The following is a 24,521-nucleotide window of genomic DNA, read 5'->3' as shown; positions in this document are numbered from 1 at the left end:
GCAAATAACAGACTTCGGAACGAGCAACAGACGGTAACAGTTCTTCTATTATCTCTAGAGATGAAAGAAATGTCCACGTCTGAGGGGACGCAGTCGATTTCATTCATAAACATATCAACAGATATATTTTAGAATCATTGGTAATATTATTACTCATCTTTTTCATTCTAAATCATTTTTTTTAATAATTGTTATGACTGTCATTGTTGTCGTTATTATTCATAGTTTACTGTCAGTGTGTCTGTAACTCTGTATTATTGTAGAATTATATGAGCACTGCACAAATAAACATGACTTTAAATAAAAATAGATTCTTCAATTTTAATATTTCAATTTTATTTGTTTTATCTGAGTCTCATTCAATCATTTACTGTTAGAGTATTTTTCTGACAATATTATTTCTAAGTTTATTGACATCAGGGGTCTCCAAACTTTTTTTCCCGAGGGCCACCTGCAGAAAAAATACGAAGGACTGGGCCACTCACGCCGCCTCACGTCGAGTTTAGCACCACCTGGTGTCTAAACTGAGAAGTGCAATATAGTGGACTATAGTCCATTATTGTACATTACATTACATTTCATTTAGCTATCCAAAGCAACTTACAATAGAGGACGGCGCATGGTTCTGCAACTGTGGCTGCAGCTTTTCACACAATCGATGGACTCGTTTTCATTTATGGTTCTCCAAGGATGCGCGTGTTGCAAAGCAATTCACTGCCAGAACACTAGGTGGAGTAACGTTTTTTTGTTGAAGACGACATGAGAGTCGCTTCTTTGTTTGTGGCAGTCGTCGTCGACTGTTCATGACTTGATTACTTTTTCTGGAGGACAAATATGTCCCTGACCTTCTCCACAGCTTCGTACACTCATCGACCTGCAAACCAACGTTAGCTGAGATCTCCTTCCAGGAAGTGCAGGCCATCTGCGCGTCCTCGTATTTCGTCAATTATGGGTTATGCAAGTGGTCATACTTTCAGATCTCTTCTGACAAACTCTTCTATTTGGTCCATATTCGTTCTTATAAATATTCCTTGGTTTCTGCCGGTATTATGGGTCATGAAACCTTAAATGTGACTCCGGAAAGGATGTAGTTAGCGTTCAATCGCAGGCTTGCGGGCTGCGTGAGGGTTGTGAAGCTTTGTCGTATAGTGACAAAAAGAAGGGGTATGCAAACATGCAAGGGGCTATTGAGTGCTTAAGTCCTGCATGACTCTGTTAACGCAGAAGCATGCGCCGGCCTGAAGTGCATCAGCCCCGAGGGTACAAACCCAGAACAACAAGAATCAAGAAAGTACAATTTCTTCTAAAATAAAGCAAAACAAAGTGGTAGAAGTAAGTGCCATTTAAGTGCTACTAAACTTTTTCTTTTAATTACATTTTTAGACATTGATGCGGGCCAATTAAAAATGGATGGGGGGCCGCAGATGGCCCGCGGGCCGTAGTTTGGACAAGCCTGATTAACATCATCACATCTCATGAAAGAAAGAAGCTGTCATCAGGTCTCTCTCCTCCACATCCTGAAGACTGGCCCCAGATCTGCTGCTCCTACATGAGCTCTTCTTCCTGTCCACGAGTCACCTGATCGCTGGATGAGCTCCAGTTGTTTCATGACTCATCATCAACTGAAGTCAAATATGGTTTTATTTAAATCCTCTTCAGTTAGATAATCTCTGTTTAGTGCTGCTGCTAGTTAGAGGTGAAAGTGAATGATGATTCAGCAGATTCTCTCTCTCTCTCTCTCTCTCTCTCCCTATCGCTCAACCCTTTACATCTCTTAGCGATAAACCCTAACCCTTGACAGTTTGAAGCGTTTAATTTTTACATATCATGCGGTTGGTTTAATAAACCTGATCTGGGTTCAGATGCCATGTTACAGTTTTTTTCGATTGCTTAAGCACGATTTTCAAAACAGGGCCCGGTGTTTCAAACACTAAACACAATCAGCACAACCACACACCCAATCAGCAGAACACCTCAGATCCTTTGCAAAACTAAACACTCTTGTAAAAACTAAACACTTATTAATCAAAACCATATTTTTTTGCCAGATGAAACACACACGCTTCATATGACTTAATTCTGCTTGACACAGTTTCACACTGCTGTTGCTAACCTTAAACACTTTTAGCAATTCCAGTTCTCAGTGATTAGACTACTGTAAGTGAAGTACTCTGAGAAAGTGCAAATATACAATAAATTCACCAAACACTACACAAGACCAATGCTGCAGACTCATGAAAATTGAATGTATTTCTCTCCATATCCCCAAATCAGTCAACATGTCAACATGGAGAATCACAACAAAACATATCCCAGTTGTCATGCTACTACAGGAGTGTGCATAACACTGTAAGCTCGACAAATATCAGACAAGCAGAAACTTCTGTATCCAGTAGAATTTCAATGAGGGGAACCTGAGCCTGGGGCTGGAGATCGTAAACCCTCCACCGTCATGCAGAGGAAAACTCTTTGATTGGGTTTAGAGACGGAGAGTATGGTGGAAGGTATGGTTCTGTAAACTGTGGATGGTGTTGAAACCAGTTCTGGACCAGAGCAGAGCGGTGGAATGACCCATTGTCCCAGATGACAGTGTGTTGCATCTGGTGCATGTGATTTACTGCTGTGACGATGTTGTGTAATCGGTCCAAACATTTGAGAATGTGAGTTGTGTTGTAAGGACCCATGTTGGTGTGACGGAGGAGGACCCCATTCTGTGTAGTGGCAGCACAAAGGGTGATGTTACCCCCACGCTGCCCTGGGACATGGATTATAGCCCCGTGGCCAATGATATTTCTGCCTCTCCTTCTTGATTTTGTTCTATGAACCCTGCCTCATCTATTTATATGAATTCATGCGATTTCCTCATCCATCTGTAAAACTCAGAAATACAGTGAAAGACAAGATTGTGTAGTTCAGCATAGGTCTGGAATACAGTAAATTTACATTATGAAAGTTATGTGTGCAGTATGCAACATCACACACAACATCATTACTAATGCCACAGCCGCAGCCTTCTTCACCTCCGTGGATTCTCCCTCTCACCGTCACTCTTCTTCTTTTTTGAGCACAAGCTCCATTTTGGTTGAAAGCAGGTGAACTAGGCTGCTTGATAATTGTGTAAAACTTTTGAATTTTGTGTTTATGCAATCGAAAAAAACTGTAAATGAAATAAAGCAGTAACTATAATGTGCCTCACAACTGATTTATAAACTACCTGTGTGCTTGTTGGATGATTTACAGCTGAATATCGAGCTCAGGCTGACGGGAAGAGTCGCTCATCAAATATTGAATTTGTCCTCTGATCTCTGATCAGACTCAGAAACGGGGTCAGCAGTGATGAACCAACATCCACAACAACCTGCTGATTTTCAAAACAGGGCCCGGTGTTTCAAACACTAAACACAATCAGCAGAACACCTCAGATCCTTTGCAAAACTAAACACTCTTGTAAAAACTAAACACTTATTTATCAAAACCATATTTTTTTGTCATATGAAACACACGCTTCATATGACTTAATTCTGCTTTAGCCAGTTACACACTGCTGTTGCTAACCTTAAACACTTTTAGCAATTCCAGTTCTCAGTGATTAGACTACTGTAAGTGAAGTACTCTGAGAAAGTGCAAATATACAATAAATTCACCAAACACTACACAAGACCAATGCTGCAGACTCATGAAAATTGAATTTATTTCTCTCCATATCCCCAAATCAGTTGTTTAATGACTCATCATCAACTGAAGTCAAATATGGTTTTATTTAAATCCTCTTCAGTTAGATAATCTCTGTTTAGTGCTGCTGCTAGTTAGAGGGGAAAGTGAATGATGATTCAGCAGATTATCTCTCTCTCTCTCTCTCTCTCTCTCTCGAGTGTGGAGAGTGTGGAGAGTGTATTGAAAGTTTGTTCAAACAGATTTTTCTACCTGTTTTCTTTGCCCTTTTCCCTCTGCACTTATATTAGAGGTGTTTTTTGTTTCTGTGTGAGTGACAGTGTCATGAGCAGCAGTTTTTAGTTGATAGTTGTGTGTTTGTGTTTGTGCAGCATGGCTGCTGCAGGTAGAGGCTCCAGCCTCCACAAGCTAACACACCGACACGGCATCAAACTGTGTCCGGCTGTGGACTGCTCGGTGGAGGAGGTCGGTCTGGCTGTAGGTGAGGTTGTGGGGTATGACAGTGTGAAGTCGGCCTCACGTATGAACAGTGCTGTAGTTGTGTTTGTAGATAGCATAGAAGAAGCTAACCAGCTACTGGAGAGGGGAGTGGTGATTCAGGGCTCCTTCACACCTGTGTTGTCCCTGGATGATCCGGTCAAGAAGGTCCTCATTTCTAATGTCCCCCCATTCCTGAAGAATGAGTTATTAGAGAAAGAACTGGCCAGACATGGACAATTAATGTCCCAAATAAAAATGATAATCATATATAGTAAATCTCCACACCTCAAACATGTCGTGTCTTTCAGGAGACACGTGTTCATGGTGCTAAAAAAGAGTGAGGAAGATTTAAACCTGGTCTTTAGTTTTAAAATCGAGGATTTTGACTATACGGTGCACGTTACATCAGAGAACATGAAATGTTTTGGCTGTGGAAAAGAGGGACACCTGATCCGCTTGTGCGCAGAAAGAGCCGGTGAGAGCCGGTCGGCTGCCTCTGCACCGGGCCCCCCACCTGCCTCGGCCGGTGGTGGGGGCTCCGCTGCTTCCACAGAGGTGGGCTGGGCCATGCTGAGTTGTTTGTTTCTAATGGATGTAAATGGATGTAATTGGAAAACCTTCCAGTTTTTTACAAACGGCGGCTCAAAGTGTTGGGAACGTTCCAGAAGGACAGACTGAAGAACTCTGAGTCTCTGCTCTGGCTCCTCAAAGAGCCAGTGGTTCACGGGACTCGGCTCTGGTGTGATGCAGAACCAGGCCTGCCTCAAAAACTGTGCGAGGCCCGGGTCCTCACACTGGGCCATGTGGTGGAGGTATGTGGCCCTCATGAGGTGGAGGTGTGTGGCCCTCACCTGAACTACACTGCAGGTCTGGCCTCACAATTTGGGATCAGGTCAGTCAGGTGGTCAGTCTCCTGCTGAGAGGCTGGAACCAGCAGCTGACTCACCCTGAACTTCATTTGATCACTGTGATGGACTCATTCAGCCGGACTCCAGTGATCCTCTTCCTGATGAAAATCATTGTTCCTGTGTTAAAATGTGAAGGTTTGTTGTTGAAGTTAAAAACTGCCTCTGGTAACACACTGAACTTATATATGAGTTCTGTAAAAATAGATCAGCTGGTTTTTGTTCATATTTTGGATTGAATATTGTTTATTTCTGATGTTTTTTTTGTTCCATTTTTGATACGTTGTAGTAACTTGTTTTTTGGAACTTCGCTGAAAAAGTTTTGTGTGTGTGTTAGCGTGTGCGTGTCCTTCCTTCCTGCCTTGCCTTTTTGGTATTTTTGGGTGTGTTTTTCTTGAACAGACTGGTTTGTCCTGATTCCTGTGAGCTCAGTGTTTTTCCTCTCACACTGAAGATGAGTGGTTATGAGGCGGAGCCAGTGAAAGTGAAAGTGTTCAGACTCGTTCTAACTTCAAGGAGCAGACGGAGGAGACGTGAAGTCTGAGGCTGGTGAGTGTTCAGCTACATTTATATGATTCATTCATATTGTTTCACTGTCACTGACTCTAGGTCAGTTTTCTACTTGTGGACTTTAGAGAGAAGAAGTTTCAGGATGAACTTCTGTCAGTGAATCAACAGTTTGACTCGATGCTGTGATTGGCTGAGTCCAACACATTAAACCTACAACTGTCTCAGGTTACAGTGACAACAGGGACACAGTGTAGGAGGGTTTGTTCTATTTGAAGAAACACTGAGTTTACTACCTGGCTTCATTGTGTGTGTTTGAACTCACAGTGTTTTGTGTACTTGTTTGTGCGTGCGTGTATGTGAGCTTGCTTGGTATTTTTGGGTGTGTTTTTCTTGAACAGACTGGTTTGTCCTGATTCCTGTGAGCTCAGTGTTTTTCCTCTCAGACTGAAGATGAGTGGTTATGAGGAGGAAGAGGACAGAGCAGAGTCTTCAGGGTCCATATGGGTGTCACCACACCGCCCCCCCCCCCCCCCCCCCCCCGAAAAAAAAGATTTTCCACAAAAACGTATTATAAAATTATTTCTTTCCTTGTCGAAGTTGCTTGGACACACACACACACTCTAACCATAAGTCTCAATGTGCTAGCATGTTCTGACAACACCAAGGAGGTTCGTACCCCTTCCGTTTTTGATACCAAAGCAACAAAGTATATCTGTAGAATACAGCATGAATGCAGCAGCAGTAACGACACGGAGCCTTCAGTTCCTCATCCGGACTGCATCTTATTCAAATTAAACACAATTTCAAGTACAAGCATTTCCCTGAGTGTAACTGCATTTTAAAGTGCATAAAACATTCATTAAATTATTATGGTGTCTCTTTACTTCAAACATCTTAATATACATTATCACTCATAAAGAAATATAAACATTTACAATATAGACCTATTGAACTAACCCTAACCCTTATAACTGGTCTTTATAAGGTAAAATAACAATACATGACTTAATTACAGAGTCTGTGTGTGTCGGAGCTGAACTACTACGGAAACGTATTGCACTCACTTGAAAAAAATAAGAAAAAGCCCTGGGTAAAAAAAAAAAAAAAGTTCTGTTTTTCTAACTTTTTTCTTCTTCCTGTTTTTACGAGGTAAAAATACTGTTTTCGTTTTTTTTTCTTGTTTTTCCGAGAAAACACTCGTGTTTTCCAACTTTTTTTTTTCCTCTTTCAAATTAAAGGCATATAAAAAGCTGTTTTGGCTGATTTATTTTGAAATTGAAGTTACTGTATTGACGTAGACTTACTGTTATGAATCTGCTACTTCACAAAGGAAAAGTGTTATGTTTTAGCGAGCCTCCGAAGAGGCACAAGCTCTTACTGTGTTTTTTCGGGAAGTTTCGGGAAGTTTCGGGAAGTTTCGGGAAGTTTCAAATAAACCTGAAGACATCAGTTGAACGCTTTCGGTCGAGACTATTATGGAAGATTGATGTGTAGTTCCTGTTATAAGCAGGTTGGTGGGTGGGATTAACCGCTCGGCTACATTAGTCTTTTGTAGTTCACTGTTATTTATATAGAAGGAGAGTCTGACCGTTTTAAGCGACGCTACGTCTATGGACGCTATTCAACACTTTCAAAATAAAACCATGAAAAAAAAAATTGTTCGAAAAACAGGATCTTTATCTCGTTAAAACATGATTTTTTTTTTTTGGAAAACCGGATTTTTATCTCGTAAAAACAGGTAAAAAAAAAGAGATGGAAATCAGAGCTTTTTTCCCAAATATTTTTAAGTGAATGCAATACGCTTCCGTAGAACTACACACTGTAAAGTAAACAATATACTATCACGACCCACCTGCAAGACGATGCGCAGGTAAAATAAACACCTTTTCAGACGAATGTAGCCCCGCCCACCTAGTGGCGCGAGTGTCTCCTGCCTCACTGCCCAACGCAGTTTCTAAAGCCTGAAACATGCTTCTGCGACTGCGTCTGCGTCTTTTCACGCCGCTGTGGCGCAAGACTCGTTTTCATTCATGCTTCCCCAACCGTTGCGCGTCTTACAAAGCAATTCCGCGCCAGAACACTAGGCGGAGTAATGCTTTTTGTCGAAGACGACCTTAGAGACGCCTTCTTTCTTCTTCGTCGATTGTTTATTTACATAGCCACTGCGGCTCCTCATAGCCTTTTTCTGGCGGACAAATCGGCCAGTCAGTGACAGGTTATACAAGTGATCATACTATCGGATCTCTTCTGCCAAGTGCTCTTCTGTTTGTTCCATATTCGTTCTTCTAAATCTTCCGTTGTTTCTGCCGGTATTATGGGGCATGAACCCGGAAATGCAGCTCCAGAAGGGAAGTAGAGCAGACCAATCACAGCCTTGCGGGCTGAGTGAGCTTGCGGAGCTTTGCCGTCAATTTTAGAAAAGGGGGTCGACACCCGTCAGCACGTAAGGAGGGATACATAAGCACGTAAGGGACCCGGAAGGGCTCTTGCGCTTACGGGCCCGTGAAAACGCAGAAGCATGTTTCAGGCTTAAGTTTCACCAGTCTAACTCTAAGTAGATAATCAAAACAACATCAACACGTCTCAATGACACTCATGGTGATCAAGCGGATCTTTAGGAGCTAACGTAGGTGACTCTCACCCACTACTGACCTGTAGAATACAGGATGAATGCAGCAGCAGTAAAGACACGGAGCATTCACTTCCTCATCCAGACTCTATCTGGCCAAAGAGACAGGACGAGGTGAAACTGCTCCCGTGCCAAACGTTCCACCTGAGTGCTGCTGTCATTTACTGATTTCTCTAATGAAACATAAACACACGTGACTATCACGTATATTATTAGGAATAATCTTAAATTACTGTTAAAGTAATTAAATACAATATTTTGAGGCATACCACATATAGAAGGGGGCGCTAAAAATATTTTTTGCTGGGCGCAGTTTTTGGCGCCCCCTTTGAGTGGCGCCCTAGGCAATCGCCTATTTCACCTGAAAGAAAGACCGGCTCTGGTTGTCGTTATTATTCATAGACTTGTATGGTCAGTGTGTCTGTAACTCTGGATTATTGTAGAATTATATGAGCACTGCTAAAATAAACATGACTTTAAATAGATTCTTCAATTTTAATCCTTTTAATTTTATTTGTTTTCTTATTAAGACTCATTCACTCATTTACTGTTACAGTATTTTTCTGACAATATAATTTCTAAATTTATTTGATTGTTAGTCATTATTATAATATATTCTTCACTATCTCAGCATTCAGATGTAAACATAAAGACGTTTGTTCTTAATGTAATTTGTGAATCAAGTAATGTATAAAGGTTTTTTCAACAAATATTGCAAAATGAAATGAATTGTAAACATTTTAATTTTTTTATTCCATAACTATTTACTGAATTCTAAAATAATCCGTTGTTCAGGTGAATCTTTTACTCATTGATATATTATAATTTTTTATGATTTCTCAGAGTGCATGATTGTCTTCTTCTCTCTTCTTTCTTTCTCTGAATCTTCTCCCCCCCTCTCTGTCTCTCTCTCTCTCCCCCCTCTCTCTCTCTTCCCCCGCTCCCCCCCCCCCCACCCTCCTCTCTGCAGCACAGACCTGAAATGGAAGATCCGAGGAGATGTTCAACTCTGTCGTTCTCTTTCATCCTCTGCTTCACACTGTGGCTCACGCCTGGAGAAACCTACAACTTTTGGGATCAGTGCATTGACGAATGTCCAACGAAGAATTATTTCACCTCCACGTACAATGTGCAATGTTCCGACAGGTGTGAAAAGCGCGGTTCTGACTACTACTGGTGCTATTCCTTTAAGGGCTGGGACTACTGCTCACCAGTAGAGAACATTGATTACAAAGGCAGCCACTGTAACAATGCCTGTGGCAAACATGGAGAAAGATACAACTGGTGTAAGTTGTCGGGAGGATCCTGGGGCTATTGTGGTCGGGTGGAGCCGAGGGCAATGATTTACTACACCAGGTATCAGAGACAATGTGTTGACAGCTGTCAGTACTATGAGTCAGAGGAATACTTCTGGTGCCATGATGGAGATGACTGGGAGTACTGCTCACCTCTACAAGACCACACCTACAAGAATGAGCCGTGTCGCTTCAATCACCAGTGTGGAAGCTATGGTGAGAGTTACACCTGGTGCTACACAACAGACAACAACGACTGGGATTACTGTGGAGTGATCGGTCCAGGAGAGTGTGTGTTTTCACAGACGTCCCGCGCCAAACGACAACCCGATAATCCAAAAGTGATCTGTACCAGGGAAGACAAAGACAACGACATCAGGATAGTGACCACTTTCAGAGAAGAAGGATCTTCTAGTAACATCGCTCCAACCAATAAAGCTTCACGCAAAAAAGCCCTAGACTTAATTAACAAATGGAAAAATCAGGGCTTGATTGACAACGGTAAGTCCAAGTCCAACTTGATAAAGTCTGAATATTTTCGCATTGACAACCAGGGAGCTTTCACCAGGAACAATCAGCGATATTACAACCTGCAAATCCAGATCAACGGACCACGTCGTCTTGGATGCAGCACCAGTGTGGCACATATCATAGTTCCTGTGGACACGTCAGCTGAATACATGCGTTTGGCCTTCACACAGAGTTTGGAGCTCGGGGTTGGTGTGTTGTTGGAAGTCAATGAAGCATCCACCTCCACAAACAAAAACCAGAAGTGTTGTAGACGACGTAAACATTAACGTCACTCAAACGTGTGTAGCTGATGATTGTGACAGACACACGTTAACTGCCTCATGTCAGAGGCAGAATGAGTGAGTGAAGCTCTCAGTTAGCAGTAGTTGTGTCTTAATCGGTTTTCAATCAGTCTTTATCAATAATCGCTCAATACCAGAGAATGATTTGTATTATTTGTCTTCTTAGTGCTTCCTGATGATGAAGTGGTTCTGTTGGCTTCATCGGGCCGGGACCTCTCGTGCTCACTGCGGCGGTTTGTGTAGTTCTACTGATTAACACAAGTGTTCTGCATCAAAACAAATCAATGACACATCTCTGCTTTAGTTTAACGAACATTTTATTCTGCATGTTTTATTTTGAAACTCTGAGTCTCGTGCGTTTCTGTGAGATTGTTTCCTACAGTTTGTGGTTTCACGTTCTTGCCAAATCGTCCAGTGTTCGGACAATTATAAGATTTAAGATCGTTTCAACTGTCGTCGTGTCTGAAATCTTTCGTCCCTCTATTACAATGTGAAACCAGAACTAACCAGTTGAAACTATGGAACAAACACATGAAGCTTCAGAAGCTCAGTGAGAAAAACATCTTCAAAGAGTCTCTGACTGAAACGTTGATCATTTCACTCAGATTGGAGTGAGTGGAGGAGTCTTATAATGTGTTTATTTTTGCTTTAGTGCTGATACTGAGTCTGATGTTTGTTTTCCTCTGTTAAATGAAATAAAGCAGTAACTATAATGTGCCTCACAGCTGATTTATAAACTACCTGTGTGCTTGTTGGATGATTTACAGCTGAATATCGAGCTCAGGCTGACGGGAAGAGTCGCTCATCAAATATGGAATTTGTCCTCTGCTCTCTGATCAGACTCAGAAACGGGGTCAGCAGTGATGAACCAACATCCACAACAACCTACTGATGTAATCTATATAATCAAATCTATGTAAAATACAACACTGATTTTCATGATGGTCTCTTTTTTCTTATTAAAGCTTTGCTCAGCATCAACTCTGGTATCTCTCTCTCTCTGTGTGTGTGTGTGTGTGTGTGTGTGTGTGTGTGTGTGTGTGTGTGTGTGTGTGTGTGTGTTGAATATTATCTTTTTAATCTCTTAAGATTTTTACTATGTAGGCCAACCAGTGCAGCCTGGTATTACTTGTTATGGGACGACGCACCTAACTAACTTACTACATACATGCATTTTATGTAATTGTAATATAATCCAATCCAATATAAAAACACATCAGTTTTGGTTTGTTTTCTTCTTAGTTCTTTTGTTGTGCAATAATGTTTAAAAGGTGACAACATAGAATGGTGTGCCTTTAGGCATTCAATAAATGTGGTTATCAAAATAAATCATAACTTTAGTTGGTTAAAGTTTTCTCGGGGCACCACTCTTCAAAGGAAGGGAAAAGATTTATTGATTAAATTCAATCTCATTTAAATCTAGTTCAATTAGAAATCTCAATTCTTCTTGACAGTTCTTGACACTGTAGAGGTTGGCAAAACTCACTTATGCAACATTAATGAAAGAACATTTGTGAAAGAAAAAAATATATTATCAACGTAATAAAGTATAAAAACACAAATTACTAACAAACTTTCTAACTAGACAAAGATGTGTACGTGAGTGTGTGTGTGACTATGTAAATCAGGGGTTCTCAAAATGGTGGTTGACCAAAAGAGTAACGCCTTCCTGTGGGCTCCTAAGATGGCTGTTTGGCCCCCTAAAGTTAACAACCACCCCCCCCCCCCTTTCTTCAGAAGTGGTTTTACAACTGGTAGCGGGGGAGGGTTTAACTAGGTGTAGAGATATGCGTGTGTCTGCATTGATGTTAAACAGATAATGAGAGAGTCAGAGAGAAAGCCTGTGGCAAGCCTATCTAGCCTTAACTTTCATTTAACTCAGGGGTTTTCAACTGGTTTTGTCCCAGGGACCACCATTCTGACTAGAAAGTAATCCGCGGCCCACTGATGTGCCTACGCGCGTGCCTACGTGTGTGTGCGTGCATGTGTGCAAGTGGATAAAAGGAAGTTTTAACATTTGTTATTCCATGTGGGGTTTATTTAAAAACCTCAAACAAATCTACAAAAATGTATAAAAAACAAAAAACGGTTGATTTTCAGTGCTTAAGAATTGAAAACAAAATTTAAATGCAGTTTGTAGTTGTGCATCTCAGAACCCTATGTACGTCATATATAACGTTCATGACTTAAATATACAGACATGTAGCTGACATGTTGAGGGAACGTTAAAGTAACGGTGATCAATAACAATCAACATAAAATGGGGCTACAACTGAATAGGGAAGATGATAAAGTAATGCAGAATATGTCACAAATGATAATCATACAATAAAACACAAACAATTGAAGTTTAACCTCATGATCACCAGCAACAAATCCCACCTACTGCATGAGTAGTACTTACTGTGTGTGTGTGTCTAGAGCTCTCCTAAGAAATAGTTTCTCAACCAGCGAATGTGGTAAAGTTGACTGTTATTGCAATTAATTGTTTTGGCTATTATGCCAATTAATTTTCTCATTACAAAGTATTTGTTTTTCGCTCTTTTGTTTTATTTAACATTTTCATTATTTAGTCTGCCCTTTTGGGCCTTTTGGGGAAAATAAAAATTCCCATCATCCAAACTACATCTCCAAGACCTCCTGAGAGTTTTTCTACCTAGCTCAACCGCTCTTCTACATCTACCTTTAACACACATGCACAGGGGGAAACTACTGGCGGTTTCTAGCCCCAAGCCGGTTTCAAGGTTCCCCTCATCACCTTTATATAATTTTAGACATATCTTTCTTATTTTAAATATTTTTCCCGATTTATTTAAGAGTTATCTGGAAATGTGTTCAAATATCAAAGCAAATTTCGCGGACCCCCTGCAATGCCGTCGCGGACCACCAGGGGACCGCGGACCCCTGGTTGAAAACCCCTGATTTAACTTATTACTACAATATCACAGCATATATCAAACTTACAAACACCACACCGAATCAAATAGACATTCCTGCTTAGTCTAGTATCATTATTACTAGATTATGTTATTATTATCATTACCAGATAATGTTACCAGTCCGAGGGAAAGGGGAAAAGAAGTTGCAGTTTAGTTCAGTGCAATTCGGTGAAGTCTCCGGTTGGTCGTAAGGTTTCTACATTCACGGTTCTGTTGAGCTGTGACGCTCTTGCTTGTTGAATCTTACCTACAGGACATCGAGTCGCTGCTAGGAGTTTGGAAAAGCTTGATTTGAAAGGCGGCTTCCTTGAGAAGATGAGCTGGAAGCTGCAACTCTGCGTTCCTCTCGTTGGATGCGAAGAGAAGGGTTGAGCTGGAGAACTCAGGTTTCTCCCTCTGGCCGATGCAGGAGGAGAAGCCGGCAGCCTCTCTCCTTGAAGACTTGTGGAAAAGAGGAAGAATTGGGGCAGACCTTGGGTTCGATTGGCCCGGTGACCTCACAGGTCATGGGCCAGAGTGACCAATAGGAGTTGACCCTTGAGGTTTTTCACACGTTTGTGTGAAGTTGTCCAGACCCTTGAAACCTTCAGAACAAAAAGCCATGTGGCCTCAGGCTTTTGACTAGACATGAAGGCCGAAAAATAGGCGTATATATATATCAGAAATTCAGAAGCAAATAAAGACTTCGGAACGAGCAACAGACGGTAACAGTTCTTCTATTATCTCTAGAGATGAAAGAAATGTCAACGTCTGAGGGGACGCAGTCGATTCAATTCATAAATATATCAACAGATATATTTTATAATCATTGGTAATATTATTACTCAATTTTTTTATTCTGAATTTATTTTGTTAATATTGATATGACTGTCATTGTTGTCGTTATTATTCATATACTTGTATGGTCAGTGTGCTTGTTGGATGATTTACAGCTGAATATCGAGCTCAGGCTGACGGGAAGAGTCGCTCATCAAAAATGGAATTTGTCCTCTGATCTCTGATCAGATTCAGAAACGGGGTCAGCAGTGATGTGCACGTGAAAACATCTGCAGCCCAAAGCTGGTAGCTGAGCACGTTCTGTCTGTTTACACATGAAAAGGGAATATAACTGTTTTTAAGTTATATCATGTCCCTGTCAATGGTCATATACATTCTACATATATATTTGTTGGGCCAGAGCCCAGCGGATGGCACCAGACACAGGTCAGAGGTTAACACAAAGAAAATCTACACACAGGCCTGTATAGATCAAGGCCTTGTGGAACATTCCGATCCACCTGGGAGTACTTTTACCTGGCAGTTTCAAGTAACCCCTAGCAGGTTTCAAGCCCCCCGCAGGACCAGGGGAACCCCTGCTGGGTCTGTAGACGCCAGTGAGGGCCGAGCCCCTACCACTGGGGTCCAGCTCTGACATTCAATTGGCTTAAAGCCAGCATCATCCCGTGACCAGCTCCTCAAGGAGGAGGGTAATTTAAAAGCCCTGGGACTCAAATAATCGCGGCCAATTCTCCCTGCTAAGGACTTCGACCAGGGCCCTTCGGGGTCTTCCAGATGTTCCAGCTCTAACGGGGGCAACCAGAGTTATTTTCTTTTATTTCTTTCATTTTTCTTTTATCTTAAGTTGAATCTTATTTTGAAAGACTATTTTGTTTTTAACTTGAAAAGGCCGCGCACAGGAACTCGCTCGCAGGCCGAGCTCAGAGACTTTCTTTTCCACGATCTCCAAAACAACTGTGCCACCGCTGTTCATCCCTCAGAGAAGAGACGAGGCAGAATTCCGTTCCAAGAGCAAGAGAAGTTCGCTCTATTCGGCCCAGCGCTGACCTCTGTTGCAACCACGAGACCCACGGAGCTTAAGAGGCCAGGACTTCACTCATTTGTTTTCCAGGAATCCGCCCGTCCGCACGCATCCTGAGGTTCAACAAGACATTCACTGGACTTCCGGAAAACCCGCGCCCCACGCACAAGCAACATCGCGGAGGTCACAGTAAGAGGCTTTATTGTCTGGACAGAGACTAGTTTAAATACTTAGCGTGTCATGTTATTTGAGTGTGTTTGTTTGTAGATCGCTGATCTGTTTTTAGCCGTGTAACGCGTGGCGAACTGGAGACCTCACATCCGGTTCCTTTGTTTACTATGTTCTGAGAAGCGCGAGGTAACGTGCCGGCGCTTCCTTTTAACGTGTTACCGTCAGAGATATTGTGCGGAGATTTACATCTGTTAAAAGATAAATCTCACGTAACTTGACTGCCTGCTTCGCTGGAAGTTTGTCTCTGACGATGTTTTGAGAGCTTTCCTGATCTCTCTCTATCTCTCCCTCTCTCTCTCTTTTCTCCTAAACCTGTTTTTACACACATCCCCACCTCCTTTCACATGTTTCATGTTACATGGAGAAATCTAGACTTAAAGAGCCTTTATACATCTCGACGCCATTCGGCGCCAAAACCACGAGATAAGAAATCTCTTTGTCTTACAAATTGCTTTGTTTAAAGTCTGACCGGCAGCCATCTTGCTTTTCGCAAGATGGCTTCACTTAGGCAGCCTCCATCTTGAAAGTACGTGAATGTAACATCACCTTGAATTCGGCCAGAGGACGTCACCACGTGACCTCGTCATTACGCCATAGCCACTCCCCCTTTTCTTTCTTACACACACACACACACACAGAGACACAGACAGGCAGACACACACAAGACCACACACACACGCATAGATACCCCGTATCACATGCGTGGTCTTAATTGTGATAAATGCTGCTGCTGTTGTTGCCATCTTTGAAATATTGGAGTTTGTTAAATGAAGAATCATTGAAATAACATTAACTTTATTTCCCCTTTTTAATAAATACTTTTGTAATTAAAGTACTCGTATTTCTGTGATTATTTGTGCATATGTATGTGAATACAGCTGGATTACTATAGCCTGTGCTCGAACTTAAAACCCTTCATTGTTTATTATATAATCATTAATATTAAATATTGAGATTATTAATATAACGTATATCACTTGAGACTGATATTTAAAGATTGAATTGTTGGTCCCTGTAACCAGGGTGGTGCCCCGCGACAATAAGCAGTGATTACAGATTGTATTATTCTTAATTGATAATTGTATTGTTTTCATTAATTAATTTAGTTATTATTAATGGATAACCGTATCATTTCTAATTAATTGTTTTACTATTCTTAATTAATAGCTTTATAATTTTTAATTATTTTTAATAAATAATTTTTATTTTAATAATCATATTTCATGATTATTAATAATTAGCCAACATCAAATCTACTCCTACTATTGCACAACAATATGCATTTATAAATGTGTCTGTAAGACTCTGTATCTTTCTGGGGAGTTCAACAATAAACATCTTCGACTCTGTGTAAATAGCAGAAACTGCAGAACTTACTCACGTTATTATTACTGTCAGTGATCAAGGGTTATATTAAATTCAATATATTTTCTGTTAAAAGCTTCATTGCTTTGCACAGTGAAGACCTGGTTCACATGTGCTGACAGTGAAGTTAAATGAATCAAACAGAGACATTGACCAGTGTTTGACGAGGACAGACGGTCCAAGGTGTCCCACAATGCTTCAGTCCAAGGCTTTGAGACAAACACTGTATGTATATCAGGACGTCAGCAGCTAAATCTACAGACTTCACAACACGCAACTGACTGTAAGTGACTGTTTCTCTATCAAAATCAGAAACTATTGAATGTACTAATGCAGATTTATTATTTAGTAAAATAAACCATTTCTCAGACAGGGTAAGAATTCACATACTGGATCATTTTAACTGTAGACGGTGACTCTGCTGTGCTATTTCTCCGTTTCCTGAAGGTCTCTCTTTCCACGAGTCCGTCGGTGGTGGTGGTTGTGCCGTGGTCTTCTTCTTCTTGTTCTTCATCCTCCAAGGATCAAGAATCTGCAGCAGCATCACCCACTGGGTCGTAGTCCTCGTCTCCTTCGTCTCCGTCTTCTTCTTCGTCAGTTTCTCGGTCTTGCTCTTGTGAGTCCTCTTTGGGATCAATCATCATCAATCAATCAAATTGTATTTCTATAGCCCATATTCATACATCACGAAAAACTACTTTAAACATCTTGAAGGATAACTTCAATACTATATATCAGTCCTGCTGCAATCATAGTCTACGGTCAGCAGCCAGCAAGATCATGATCCAGCATCAAGATCAGATCCACTATAGTCCACAGTCATTGTCCACTGCCACCAGTTAGGATCCATCATCAGCTGCCATCTCGGTCATGGTCCACCACCATTATCTGATGCCAACGTGATAAAGGAAGCAAAGGGACTCCGGGGAAGGGGAACAAGTCAGTAACATGTACTGATGAGATATGAATTACTTTGATGTGATAAGGATGGAGAAGAGGAAGGAGAAGCTGGAAAGAGAAGCTCCGTGTGTCATGTCTCATAACTTCCCTTTGCACCTTAGTGTCATCAGGGGTTTTGCCTTGTAATCAATGATACAATCAAGAGAAACACACCGTCTTCTATAAATGACCCACAAAGACACACACACACACACACTGGATCTATCCGACCCAGCAACAACACGAGGGTTAATTCTTTTTTATTATGAATGTATTTTGTCATGAATGATTATTGCTGTTACTGTGATTTAAACTATTGATACACTGGTCATCATCCTGGGTAGTACTAAGGGTATTTTCACTGTGTCTGTAATTCTATATTATTTCAGCATTATATGTGTATTATATTGTAATAATACTAATAATACTACTGCTACTCCTAATAATAATACATAATAAATGCATTTCTCTACTGTAATAACCACACTGATGTTCAAGTGTTCATTTGTCTGATCAGTTTGGTTTGAATTAGTTATTTGATGATATGAAAAGGGGCTGAGACGTAATGATTGACAGCTGAGACTGACTCGTGATTGGTCGAGCGTCTGCAGCAGGATATCTGCTCCATGACGTCCTCCCCACAAGATGGCAGCATTCGTATCCAAGATACTTTGTCTTCATTTCTCGATAGTGGAAGGAAGTCGAGATGACCACGTCTAAATTCATATTTAGACTGTGGTGATGATGGAAGTCGTGTTATTCTGTATATTTGAGTTGGTAATGATACTTGAACTATGACCTAATGTGTGATTCTGCCACCTCTTTCTCTCTATGTCTGTCTCTCTCTCTCTGTCTCTCTGTGTCGCTCTGCGTCTCTCTCTCGCTCTCGCTCTCGCTCTCTCGCTCTCTCTCTCTCTCTCTCTCTCTCTCTAGAATGGAAGGCTACCTCTGAGCTGCAGGAGGGCCGTCATCACCCTGCTGCAGAAGAAGGGAGACCTTCAAGAGTTAAAGAACTGGAGGCCGGTCTCTCTGTTGTGCACGGATTACAAAATCCTGTCCAAAGCTCTGGCCCTCAGACTGAGGGAGGTGATGGCGTCCGTCATCCACCCTGACCAGACTTACTGTGTGCCCGGCTCATAAGTGACAATGTCACTTTGATTCGAGATGTTTTGGACCTCTCCAGTTCATTGGCAATAGAGACTGGTCTTATTTTCCATAGACCAGGAAAAGGCTTTTGACCGGGTTGAGCACCAGTACTTATGGCAGACTCTGGCTGCTTTTGGGTTCAACCCAGGCTTTATAGCCATGATCCGGGTTTTCTATACAGACATTGTGAGTGTTCTTAAAATAAATGGTGGGCTGAGTGCTCCTTTTAACATTGGGAGAGGGGTGAGGCAGGGCTGCTCTCTCTCTGGGATGTTGTACTCTCTGGCCATCGAGCCTCTGCTCCATAAGCTAAGGGAGGTTTTAAAAGGTGTGTGTTTCCTCCAGTGCAGTCTATCTTTTAAATGATCTGTGTATGCAGATGATCTTATTATACTTGTGAACACACAAAAAGACATTGATCTTTTATCTGATACCGTAAATGACTTTGGTTTTATCTCTTCTGCAAAGGTGAACTGGGGGAAGAGCGAGGCTCTGATGGTTGGAGAGAGGCTGGGGGATCGGCTCAGGCTGCCTGGAGGTCTGGCCTGGAAGAAAGGAGGACTCCAATACCTCGGAGTCTTCCTGGGAGATGAGACCCACATCAAGAAAAATTGGAATAATGTCCTACAAAAGGTCAAAGGTAGATTGATAAAATGGAAGTGGCTGTTGCCCAAAATGTCGTACAGAGGCCGGACCTTAATAATAAACAACCTGGTCTCATCTACCCTGTGGCACCGGCTGGCCTGTGTCGATCCTCCACCTTCTCTCCTGGCAGAGGTACAACGGGTTTTAATAGATTTCTTTTGGGGCAGGATGCACTGGATCCCACAGAGTGTCCTTTTCCTTCCTATAGAGGAGGGGGGGCAGGACCTGGTCCATCTGGCCAGCAGGGGGCGCTGCCTTCCGCCTTCATGAGATTGCTGACCGGGCCAAGGGACGCTCTGTGGAGACCTCTGTCCCGGTGCATCCTGCAACATTTTAACAGCCTGGGTCTGGATTTTATTCTGTTTTTAATGAATGATAACAAAATAGTCTCACCATCTCTTCCTGGTTTTTATAAGAGTGTTTTCAAAGTCTGGAACCCCCCCCCCCCACTGGGCACATGGCACCCTAAAAAAGTATAAGATCGTTTCAACTGTCGTTGTGTCTGAAATATTTCGTCCCTGAATTACAATGTGAAACCAGAACTAACCAGTTGAAACTATGGAACAAACACACAAAGCTTCAGACGCTCAGTGAGAAAAACATCTTCAAAGAGTCTCTGACTGAAACGTTGATCATTTCACTCAGATTGGAGTGAGTGGAGGAGTCTTATAATGTGTTTCTTTTTGCTTTAGTGCTGATACTGAGTCTGATGTTTGTTTTCCTCTGTTAAATGAAATAAAGCAGTAACTATAATGTGCCTCACAGCTGATTTATAAACTACCTGTGTGCTTGTTGGATGATTTACAGCTGAATATCGAGCTCAGGCTGACGGGAAGAGTCGCTCATCAAATATGGAATTTGTCCTCTGATCTCTGATCAGACTCAGAAACGGGGTCAGCAGTGATGAACCAACATCCACGACAACCTACTTATGTAATCTATATAATCAAATCTATGTTAAATACAACACTGGTTTTCATGATGTTCTCTTTTTTCTTATTAAAGCTTTGCTCAGGATCCACTCTGGTCTCTCTCTCTCTGTGTGTATGTGTGTGTGTGTGTGTGTGTGTGTGTTGAATATTGTGTTTATAATCTTTTTAAGATTTTTACTGTGTAGGCCAACCAGTGCAACCTGTTATTACTTGTTGCTAGACGTCCTAACTAACTAACGAACTAACCAACTAACTAACTAATTAACTAACTAACTAACTAACTAACTAACTAACTAACTAACTAACTTACTCACTAACTCACTCACTCACTCACTCACTCACTAACTCACTAACTCACTAACTAACTAACTAACTTACTCACTAACTTACTCACTAACTAACTTACTCACTCACTCACTAACTAACTAACTAACTAACTAACTAACTAACTAACTAACTAACTAACTTACTCACTAACTTACTCACTAACTAACTAACTAACTTACTCACTAACTTACTCACTAACTAACTAATTAATTAACTAACTAACTAACTAACTCACTAACTTACTCATTCACTAACTAACTAACGAACTAACTAACTAACTAATTAACTAACTAACTAACTAACTAACTAACTAACTAACTTACTCACTAACTTACGAACTAACTAACTAACTAACTAATTAATTAACTAACTAACTAACTAACTTACTCACTCACTCACTCACTCACTCACTCACTAACTAACTAACTAACTAACTAACTTACTCACTAACTTACTCACTAACTAATTAATTAATTAACTAACTAACTAACTAACTAACTAACTTACTCACTAACTTACTCACTCGCTAACTAACTAATTAACTAACTTACTCACTAACTAACTAACTAACTAACTAACTTCATACATGCATGTTCTGTAATTGTAATATAATCCAATCTAATATAAAAACACATTGTTTTGGTTTGTTTTCTTCTCAGTTCTTTCCACTGACTGGAACTGTCTCTTATCTGTTTAATCGTCTGACCCTCGGTCGTCTGTGATATTACAACATTTCTGAGAACGTGTTGGTTGACAATCGACTACAAAATACAGATGAACACAACAAGAAGTTCTTATAATGACTTCATACGATCAGATGTATAATAACAATAAGCACTCTGCAATGTAATGAACACGGAGGAGGAGATTCCGTCTGTGCACCATGATGACGATGAAGCAGATTCAGCTGAATGTGATCTAAGGTCACTTGGACTCAAACAGAAATACTGAACAGTGATTAACAAGATCGGTTCAACGTTCAAGGTTTCCCACAATGCATCAGTCCAACAACGTGCATATATATATATCAGAAATTCAGAAGCAAATAACAGACTTCGGAACGAGCAACAGACGGTAACAGTTCTTCTATTATCTCTAGAGATGAAAACAGAGAAAACAGAGATATCAACAGATATATTTTATAATCATTGGTTCTATTATTACTCAATCTTTTTTATTCTGAATTCATATTGTAAATTTTTTTACGACTGTCATCGTTGTCGTTATTATTCATAAACTTGTATTGTCAGTGTGTCTGTAACTCTGTATTATTGTAGAATTATATGAACACTGCACAAATAAACATGACTTTAAATAGATTCTTCAATTTGAATCCTTTTGTTAAAATAATCCATTTCTCAGACAATGTTAGAATTCACTCACTGGATCATTTTAACTGGAGACGGTGACTCTGCGTTTCTCTAAACTTAACGTGATGGAATGTTCGACATGTGACGCAGTAGATTTAATATTTCTTTCTATATAACTTGATTATTTTTTATTATGAATGTATTTTGTCATGAATGGTTATTGCTGTTACTGTGATTTATATTATTGATACAATGGTCTCATCTTGGGTAGTATTAAGTGTATTTTCACTGAGTCTGTAATTCTATATTATTTTAGTTTAGTTTAACATGTCCTTATGACCTATGACCTAACGTGCCACCTCTCTCTTTCTCTTTCTCTCTCCCTCTCCCTCCCTCTCTCTCTCCCCCCTCTCTCGCTCTATTCCCCTCTCTCTCTATCTCTCTCTATCCCTCCCTCCCTTTCTCTCTCACTCTCCCTCTCTCTCTCTCTCTCTCTCTCTCTCTCTCTCTCTCTCTCTCTCTCTCTCTCTCTCTCTTTCTCCCTCTCCCTCTCCCTCCCTCTCTCTCTCCCCCCTCTCTCCCTCTCTCTCTCTCTCTCTCTCTCTCTCTCCATCCCCCTCTCCATCTCCCTCTCCATCTCCATCTCTCTCTCCCTCCATCCCTCCCTCTCCCTCCCCCTCTCTCTCTCCCTCCCTCTCTCTCCCTCTACCCCTCCCTCTCCCCCTCTCTCTCCCTCCCTCTCTCTCCCTCTACCCCTCTCTCTATCCCCTCCCTCTCTCTATCCCCCTCCCCCCTCTCTCTCTCCCCCCCTCTCTCTCTCTCCCCCTCTATCCACGCCAATCTCTCTCTCTCTCCCTCTCTCTTCATTCTACCTCTCTCCCCCTCTCTCTCTCTTTCCCTCTCTCTCCCTCCACCCCCCTCTCTCTCTTCCATCCCCCCCCCCCCCTCTCCTCTCTGCAGCACAGAGCTGAAATGGAAGATCTGGGGAGATGTTCCACTCTGTCGTTCTCTTTCATCCTCTGCTTCACACTGTGGCTCACACCTGGAGAAACCTACAACTATTGGGATCAATGCATTGACGAATGTCCGGCGAAGTATTTCACCTCCACGTACGATTTGCCGTGTATAGACGGCTGTGAAAAGCGCGGTTCTGACTACTACTGGTGCGATACAAGAGTGGGCTGGGACTACTGCTCACCAGCAGAGCACATTGAATCCAAAGGCAGCCACTGTAACAATCCCTGTGACAAATATGGAGAAAGATACAACTGGTGTAAGTTGTGGGCAGGAAACTGGGGCTATTGTGGTCAGGTGGAGCCGAGGGCAATGATTTATTACACCAGGTATGGGAAAGAATGCACTGAAGAGTGTCGGTACTATGAGTCAGGGGATTACTTCTGGTGCTATACTGAACATGACTGGGAGTACTGCTCACCTCTACAAGACCACACCTACAAGAATGAGCCTTGTCGCTCCAATCACAAGTGTGAAAGGCATGGTGAGAGTTACACCTGGTGCTACACAACAGACAACAATGACTGGGATTACTGTGGAGTGATCGGTCCTGGAGAGTGTGCGTTTTCCCAGAGGCACCGCGCCAAACGACAACCCAATAATCCAAGAGTGATCTGTACCAGGGAAGACAACAACAACAACAACGACAACAACAACAACAACAACAACAACAACAGGAGAGTGACCACTTTCAAAGACATGGGAGGTGAAGAAGATCTCATAATACCCTCAAAAAAGTTATTGAAAGAGGCCTTAGAATTAATTAGTCAATGGAACAACCAACACTTGAATGAACAGTCCAGGTCCCGCTTGATAATGTCGACCAATCTTCGTATTGACAACCAGGGGCCGTGCCTCAACAGTAACAATCAGCGGTGTCACAACATGCAAATCCAGTGGAACAAAAAACGCGAAAAAAGAGAAAGCACCACTCTGGCACAGATCACAGTTCCTTTTGACACGTCAGCTGACTTCATGCGTTTGGCCTTCAGGGAGAGTTTAATGGGCAGATTCCATGTGGAAGTAGAAGAAAACGACGTACCAAACGCCCCCCCAAACCCCCCCCGAAACAACAACCAAAGATGCTGTAAACGTAAAAAAAAAAAAAAGGATTATAACTCAGACCTATGATTATTACAAATTAACTGGCACAGTGTCAGAATGAGTGAGTCAACATGAAGCTCTCGAGAAGTTTTCTTCACAGCTTGATCAATAATCAAACTTTTCATCAGATAATGAATTTGTACTATTCTGTGTGTTCTTTTGTAACATTGTGAGAACAATAACATTTAGTTTTGGTATTTTTGTATCAGAATGATCAATAGTTCATGGCCACATCGTTTAAGGCTTTAATGAGCATTTTTTGAACACTTCTAATACAAGAGAACATTATATATATTGTTAAGATTTTGAATCTATGTTTGTTTGTGTGTGTGTGTGTGTGTGTGTGTGTGTGTCTGTGTAGATGGCAATAGAACTGAATATTATACTGTTAACTCTTCATTGCTTCTTAATAAATACTTGATCAGAATCAGAATCTGAATTCTTTTATTGCCATGTATATTTGCACAT

At 41.4% G+C, this 24,521-nt stretch overlaps 2 protein-coding genes across 4 annotated transcripts; both read left to right on the top strand.

Moving 5' to 3' along the window:
* Positions 1–5,469: 5,469 nt before the first annotated feature.
* LOC128430106 (uncharacterized) lies at positions 5,470–11,284 on the top strand. 2 transcript variants are annotated; one of them, XM_053416076.1, is made up of 2 exons: positions 5,470–5,606; positions 9,167–11,284. In XM_053416076.1, exon 2 carries the CDS (start codon positions 9,179–9,181, stop codon positions 10,286–10,288), a length of 1,110 nt encoding a protein of 369 aa, XP_053272051.1. In that variant the 5' UTR covers positions 5,470–5,606; positions 9,167–9,178; the 3' UTR covers positions 10,289–11,284. The 2 variants fall into 2 exon arrangements, with proteins under 2 accessions (XP_053272051.1, XP_053272056.1); XM_053416081.1 differs by having other exon boundaries at positions 5,482–5,606; positions 9,172–11,284.
* A 10,256-nt stretch (positions 11,285–21,540) lies between these two features.
* LOC128430071 (uncharacterized) lies at positions 21,541–24,480 on the top strand. Of its 2 annotated transcripts, none has more exons than XM_053416016.1 (2): positions 21,541–21,699; positions 22,901–24,480. In XM_053416016.1, exons 1-2 carry the CDS (start codon positions 21,620–21,622, stop codon positions 24,078–24,080), a joined length of 1,260 nt encoding a protein of 419 aa, XP_053271991.1. In that variant the 5' UTR covers positions 21,541–21,619; the 3' UTR covers positions 24,081–24,480. The 2 variants fall into 2 exon arrangements, with proteins under 2 accessions (XP_053271991.1, XP_053272001.1); XM_053416026.1 differs by having other exon boundaries at positions 21,542–21,699; positions 22,896–24,480.
* The last annotated feature ends 41 nt before the right edge of the window (positions 24,481–24,521 follow it).

This window comes from Pleuronectes platessa, chromosome 3 (assembly GCF_947347685.1).
Source record: "Pleuronectes platessa chromosome 3, fPlePla1.1, whole genome shotgun sequence".
Taxonomy (NCBI): domain Eukaryota; kingdom Metazoa; phylum Chordata; class Actinopteri; order Pleuronectiformes; family Pleuronectidae; genus Pleuronectes; species Pleuronectes platessa.
Note: the sequence above shows the minus strand (reverse complement) of the source record. Positions and strands in the feature narration are given on the sequence as shown.

Coding starts and splice junctions, on each gene's coding strand:
- LOC128430106 (XM_053416076.1), top strand. CDS start 9,179: ATGGAAGATCCGAGGAGATGTTCAACTCTGTCGTTCTCTTTCATCCTC.
- LOC128430071 (XM_053416016.1), top strand. CDS start 21,620: ATGCATCAGTCCAACAACGTGCATATATATATATCAGAAATTCAGAAG. Junction 21,700..22,900: donor TTCGGAACGAGCAACAGACG/GTAACAGTTCTT, acceptor TCTGCAGCACAG/AGCTGAAATGGAAGATCTGG.